This window comes from Antechinus flavipes, chromosome 2, assembly GCF_016432865.1.
Source record: "Antechinus flavipes isolate AdamAnt ecotype Samford, QLD, Australia chromosome 2, AdamAnt_v2, whole genome shotgun sequence".
In the NCBI taxonomy this organism is placed as follows: domain Eukaryota; kingdom Metazoa; phylum Chordata; class Mammalia; order Dasyuromorphia; family Dasyuridae; genus Antechinus; species Antechinus flavipes.
The window spans coordinates 464,755,888-464,763,505 of NC_067399.1; the positions used below are offsets into that span (position 1 = coordinate 464,755,888).

Sequence of the window (7,618 nt, forward strand, 5' to 3'; positions counted from 1 at the left end):
CTCTTCTATTGTTGTCTTTGCCAATTTACTGGATGTGAAATAAAATCTTAAGATTTTAATTTCTCTTCTTAATGATTTGGAGCATTCTTTCATACATTAATTTGATAACTTTCATAGGTTCATTTGATAAATTTTATTCATCACTAATTTTAATGACTAAACTATGACTTATTATAATTTTATTTCCTAGTAGAGCATGCTTATCTCCATGTATCATAGCTCAGTGAAAGGAAGTAGGGTTCTTGTTTGAATCTGAACTAAGGGAGTTAAATAATCTTGGATACTCCAGTTTGTGACTGTGGCAATAAATGAGACTTACAGGTAACTTTTAGAGTTTGGGGTCAAAGTTGTTCCTAGCTTCCCATGCTTTACACAGACCCAGGGAAAAGAAGAACACTAACAAATCTCCCCCAATGATCTCACCACCTCATCTTCTCCAACTCTTGAAAGAAATACTTTAACCTCAGGTATATACATCCCACAAAGGTCCATGGGGGAATTAGGCAACTTCTCTAACAAGGATCAGGGGACATTGTCTCTCACCAACAATACCTCCTGAGTCCCTTCCTTGACTATACAATAAAAAAGAATTGCTTTGTGTGTTCTGTGTTGTGAATAAAAGCTAACCAGAGTTTGCTCAACCTGAGCCAAAAACTGCTATCTCTTTTCCAGCAAAAAAAAAAAAAAAAAAAAAAAGGAAAAGCAATGCTTCAACTTGTCTTATTCTTGTCAAGCTCCAGGAGAGAGATAGAAAGGAGTCTGTTTCCTAAAGCTCTAATCATCTGAATTCATAACAGGTCTGAAGAAATTAGGAAAAGTCATTCAAGCAATGGGAATATTCTGGGTATATATATGGATGTATGGATGATGTTTTATGTGTTTATGTGTATAATTTTCAGTTTTTTCCTCTCATGCAAATCCTTTTCATCTGGATCTCCAAATTCTCTGAACAATATAATGCTGGAATAGTCAGTCAATAACTAAGTACCTATGATGTTCTAGGCAATGTGGTAAGTACAAGTACATGTGCCTTTCCCAGAAGATGCAGCATGAGACAGAAAATAGAGTTGGACTCAGACTCTAGGCAAGTCACTTAAGCTCCAGACAACTCTCTGAAACTAGAATTTGCAGGAGTTTCTGATAGACATAGGGAATATCACCATTAGGAGTATCCCAAGCCAGTTAAGTCACAGGTCAGGCAAAATAAATGCACAGACTAATATAGGTTGTTAAAAACTAGAAACAACAATAGAATATAAAGGAGGTACAGAAGAAAAAAAATACTGAATTTGTGTTTGGATTTGGAGTCAGAGGACTTGGATTTGTAATTGGTTTCTGTCACTTATTACCTGAATGACATTAAGGAAATCACTTAATCTCTGTGGAGGGAGGGGAAAAGTTGTGAGAAATGTTTTTAAGGCAAAATCAAAAAAACCAAGCAACTGATTTGATGTGGAGATGTTGGGAGAGAGTCCCAATGTTGACTCCAAAGTTACAATTGTGTTTAACAGGAAGCATAGTGATATCTTTGATAGAAGGAAGGTGTAACCTTCTCTTTAAAATGTAATGTTCTCTGTTGAGGTTTCCAGGAGTTAAAGTCCAAATCCTTTATTGTCTCTTTCAAAATCTTGTCTCCTTTCCTTGGGGCTTGGCTAGTTTTTCTGGAGGCCTTCTGGATCTTGGTTTCAGTGGCGAAGCGAAGGAGAACAGCCTGCCACCACTTTTCTATCTTCCCTAGTTCTGATTCTGGCTGAGTTTGTCCAAGCTTATATGCTCTCTTATCAAAGATGTGAATCTCATAGAACTATAGTAAGTAACTAAGTACATGTATTGAACTAGAGAACTATTAAGCACCATGCTAAACAACCATTGCCTCTATCAATTCCACTGACTTACCACCTTATTTCAAGTTCTGGCCCATAACAGGAAGGGTATTTGGGGTGAGTGTGATTAGTTTTCTTTGACACATTAATTTTGAGATGGTTTTGGAATACACAATGGGAAATTTCCAATTGGTGATATGGAACTCACAAGAAAGACCAGATTCCATTCATCTCATGTGTTTGGCATAAATCAAAGGTTTTTATATATGATAATTTGTTTAAAATTGATGAATATAAAATACAGTAGAAGAAAAAACATTTAACCCTGATTGCAGGAAAATTTATGAGTGACAATGGAATATTTCACTTAGCTTCATTTCTAGGATTCTTGTATAAATTATAAAGTCTGTGATGAAATACTAAGAACAGGTTAGCAAGACTAAAAAAGACACAGAAAGTGGTTTGGGGAATAAAAGAGAAGGGGAAGAAATATTCCAAAGATTAAGCACTAGAGGAACCCCAGGAGGAGGCTGCTTTTACTTCTAGTCATATCCTTTACCTCTATTCAAGAGGTCACAGCTTCTTCTTTGTAGTTCTTTGATCATCTAATCTTCAATCTGTCATTATTTTCACTACCTCTTTTCAAGAAAAACTTTTATCTCTGTATCAGTGTTATAGCTGCTCCTTCCTCCATATCACCACTCTGTGGTGGTGATAGGGGTTAGAGGATTTTAATGAATTGCTGTAACACAAAGATTCATCTCCCCCAGACCAACAAGGTGATGATGCTCTGCATATTCAAACTTGTATTTGATACAGTCATGTTGGAAGACTTTTCAAGGCAATAAAACTTTCCAGAATGTGTACTCCATAGTCTTGGAGAACACAGAGACCCCTTTACTTCATGGAGATGAATTAGAACTCAGGAAAGAAAAGGGCTATTTATATTAAACACACCCAAGTCTTTCCACCATGTAGAATTTATTAGTCCAATGGAGAGTAGTTTAGAGATATGTTCATAGAAAATCCTGATCTTCCTATTTTGTCCAACCCATACTATTCAGAATACAGATGGTCATGACAAAATGAGTATTACTATGAGTAAGAACAATCAATCAGCAAGCATTTAGTATATATTGATTATATATCTAAAACTATAATATTCTTTAAAGATGCAAAGCCAAAAGTGAAAGCCTTCAAAGGACTTATATTCTGACTGGAACTACCATGAACATCTACAGGGATGTGTGAAAAATCTTAATGTTAGTTCATGCTGTTAAAACTATCAGTATAAAGTATATAAATGTATAAAGAAAATATAGGGATAGAATGTAGAACAATGATTTTATTGGTATAGGGACTTCATGGTGAGGAGCTTCTCCTAGTATAGGACAGCATTATCTCTGAAATATATAGACTTAAACAGCTGCCCACAACACTGAAGTTAAGTGACTTAACAAGGATCATACAGTACATATGTATGAGAGGCAAAACTTGCACGCAGTATTTCTGAATCTGAGGCCATCATTTTAGCCACTACTACATATGTATATTTGTATATAATATATGCATGTGTGCATGTATACATATACACACATATTATATATCAATTTCAAATTAATATCAGGAAGGCTAGAGAATAAAGATTTGAACAATGGTAACATTGCTAGTGTATAGACACACCATAGTGTAGAAAAATGGGTACTGGACATAAGGTTTGATTTCTAACATTCTGGTTCTTGAGTCCCTTCAAACTTTAACATTATAGATTTTCATAAGCAGGATTCACCTTCCCAGCCCAAACTCTCTTCATGCCTAATTATAATAGTTATTCTCTTAGGGACATTAGAAGGCATCTATCTTTTATATAGATGAATATGGAGTTTCAAATAAGGTGTACAAGGCTGATAAGAAAGCTCTGATTTGAACATAGGTCATCTGAGTTCAAATTAAATGCTTTTCACTGTGCCAAACGGATTCCTTCTTCTTTAAGCAGATAGAGGAGCAGAATGGAGGAGAATAAGACAGGTATCTCTGAATTCCTCCTCCTTGGATTTCCTATCAGCCCACAGCATCATGTACTGTTCTACATTCTCTTCCTGAGCATCTATCTCACCACATTGTTTGGGAACCTGCTTATTATCTTGCTGATCAGACTGGATTCTCATCTTCACAGTCCCATGTATTTCTTCCTCAGTCACTTGGCTTTTACTGATATCTGTTTCTCGTCCGTAACTACCCCCAAAATGCTGGTGAACATGCAATCAGGAAACCAGACCATTCCCTACAATGGCTGCATCTCACAAACATATTTCTTCATATTCTTTACTGATCTGGACAGCTTCCTGCTCACTGCAATGGCTTATGATCGCTATGTTGCCATCTGCCACCCTCTCCACTATAGCACACTCATGAGACAGAGTCTCTGCAGCTTGCTGATAGTTGGATCCTGGATTCTCTCCTTTGCCAATTCCTTGACCCACACCCTTCTTCTGGTCCGACTGTCCTTCTGTGCAGAAAATTCTGTCCCCCATTTCTTTTGTGACCTAGCTGCCTTACTCAAGCTGTCCTGCTCAGATACGTCTCTCAATGAACTTACCATGTTTACTGTAGGAACAATAGTCATTATGTTTCCATTAATATGTGTCCTTGTCTCTTACATCTGCATTGTTGCCACCATCCTGAAAATCCAGTCTAGCAAGGGAATCTGCAAAGCATTATCTACCTGTGGCTCACACCTTTCTGTAGTGTTTTTATATTATGGGACAATCTTTGGCCAGTATTTTTTCCCCTCATCTGAGAATTCAAATATCAAAGATATCATTTCTGCTATAATGTATACAGTGGTGACTCCCTTGCTGAATCCCTTCATTTACACTCTGAGGAATAGAGACATGAAGGGTGCTTTGAAAAGGAACCTCAATGGAATAATGTTCTCCTCCATGACAATAACTCATGCTTCCAAGCTAGCTTGATGACTCTTATTTCATTCAATGCATGCAATTAAGTATAATCTCTACTTAGTCTACAATTAAAAGTTATAATAATAATCCATATCTTATTTCTTTATTGTGTACAATGGGCTTTCATATGTTATCTCATTTGATCCCTCACAGTAACCCTTTGAAGGTGGGATGGTAGAAATTATTAATTTCATTTTTCAGGTGTAGAAACTGAATCCCAGAGATTGTTTTACACAGGAATCAATGCTACTTATTTCTGTCTGTAACTGCATATTGATGTTCAGTGCTTGCTAATGATACTATTTCTATTAACTTTGATACTAAAGACAATATATCAGCTTAGAATGTTGGATCTTTATATTCTGTTTCTTAATTTTATTTGGAGGGAAGTGGGAATCTTTGGACCGAATGGAAGAGATTGCCAAACAGATCTTTCGGTTTCTTTCCTTGATTCTTTCCTTCCTTCCTTCCTTCCTTCCTCCCTTCTTTCCTTCTTTTTACCTTTCTTTCCTTTCTTCTCTTTCTTTTCTTTCTTCCTTCTTTCCTTCCTTACTTCATTCATCTTTCTTTGCTTTCTGCCTCCCATTCTTTTTCAAACATTTTAAAACACAACTATATCATGATATAAGGCAAATTATTGGGGATGGTTTGGAATGTACTGTGTTTTTTCAAATATAGAGTATCCTTCTGCCCCCAAAATTTGCCTGCCTTAAACCTGAATGCAACTGACAATCCATGATATAAAAATATATTTGAATATATAGATATATGTGCATTTCTACATACATATATGTATACACACATATATGGGTACATAATACATATATATATATATATATATATAATTTGTGAGAATACAGAACCGAAATTGAGGGAGGCAGAATAATTTATTCAATAAGGCAGGTCTCAGGCCTAAAGGAATTTAGGACTTACTGGATTGTGAAGGGAATAAAGCTTGTGTTTGTCACTAGATTTTACTTTCCCCGTTTGCAATGGATGCTCCGGGCTTTAAACACCTAGCCACTGCTACTATTTCTGCTGCTGCAACATGAGGTCAGGAGCTACTTTCTGAGTCATTGGACACATAGTAATTAATTTCGCTTATTGAAGTCTAATTATACTCTCAGATAAACTACCTGGACTGCAATAAAATCTCCTTACCATCCCAAGGAAACCTTATTTATTTCTCTGAGAAATTTTAGTTTTTCTTTTTTCTCCAGAAAGTGCTTCTGCTTCCAGTCATCCAGGCAGAACTGTCCAGTTGAGTATGCTAATAATTGTGCTGCTGATAAGGGTGATGAAGATATTTATTATTTGTAAAGTACTATATTAAGATATGGAGAGTCTAAGACAAAGATGTTCTGCTCCCTGATCTCAAGAAGCTTACAATCTAAAGAGATAAAATAAATGTGCAAATAACTTCAATACCAAATATTGATTATAACTGCATAAGAAAAGTACAGAAGCTGGGGACAGATAGATGACACAGCAGATAAAGCACCAGCCCCAAAGTCAGGAGGACCTCAGTTCAGATTCAGCTTCAGACACTTAATACTTCCTAGATGTGTGATCTTGGGAAAGTCACTTAATCTCAATTGCCTCAACAAAAAAAAAAAAAAAATACAGAAGCTTTCTCTTTTTTTTCTCTAGAGATATCTCCTTTTTTTTTTTTTTTTAGCTTTTTAAACTACCCTATGTTCCTCTAATTTATTTATTATCTCATTCTTTATGCCTAGATCATGAACCTGTTTTGACTTTATCTTGGTGTATACTGTTAAGTGTGCATCAATGCTTAGTTTCTGCCATACTAGTTTCCAATTTTCCCAGCAATTTTTGTCAAACAGTGAGTTCTTATGCCAATGCATAGGTAATTTTACACCACTGACAATTGCCAAACCTTTTGTTCCAATTTTTCCCCTCCTTCCCTCCATCCCCTCCCTCAGATGACAGGTTGACCAATACATGTTAAATATGTTAAAGCATAAATTAAATATAATATTAGTATACATGTCCAAACAGTTATTTTGCTATACAAAAAGAATCAGACTTTGAAATAGTGTACAATTAGCCTGTGAAGGAAATCAAAAAAGCAGGAGGACAAAGGTAGAGAGATTGGGAATTCTATGTTGTGGTTCATAGTCTTCTCCCAGAGTTCTTTCCCTGGGTGTAGCTGATTCAGTTCATTACTGCTCTATTGGAACTGATTTGGTTCATCTCATTGTTGAAGAGGGCCATGTCCATCAGAATTGATCATCATATAGTATTGTTGTTGAAGTATATAATGATCTTCTGGTCCTGCTCATTTCACTCAGCATCAGTTCATGTAAGTCTCTCCAGGCCTTTCTGAAATCATCCTGTTGGTCATTTTTTACAGAACAATAATATTCCATAATATTCATATACCACAATTTATTCAGCCATTCTCCAATTGATGGGCATCCACACAGTTTCTAGTTACTGGCCACTAGAAAGAGGGCTGCCACAAACATTCTTGCACATACAGGTCTCTTTCCCTTCTTTAAAATCTCTTTGAGATATAAACCCAGTAGTAACACTGCTGGATCAAAGGGTATGCACAGTTTGATAACTTTTTGAGCATAGTTCCAAACTGCTCTCCAGAATGGCTAGATGTGTTCACAATTCCACCAACAATGTATCAGTGTCCCTGTTTTCCCACATTCCCTCCAACATTGCACATTATCTTCCCCTTTCATTCTAGCCAATCTGACAGTGTGTAGTAGTATTTCAGAGTTGTCTTAATTTGCATTTCTCTGATTAATAATGACTTGGAGCATCTTTTCAAATGACTAGAAATAGTTTCAGTTTCTTCAT

The 7,618-nt window shown here is 36.1% G+C and overlaps 1 protein-coding gene across 1 annotated transcript; it reads left to right on the forward strand.

Annotated features, from left to right (window-relative positions):
- Positions 1 to 1,005: 1,005 nt before the first annotated feature.
- LOC127546796 (olfactory receptor 1J4-like) lies at positions 1,006 to 4,798 on the forward strand. The gene is given in 2 exon segments (XM_051973738.1): positions 1,006 to 1,010; positions 3,817 to 4,798. Coding segments are annotated over 2 exon segments (987 nt in total).
- The last annotated feature ends 2,820 nt before the right edge of the window (positions 4,799 to 7,618 follow it).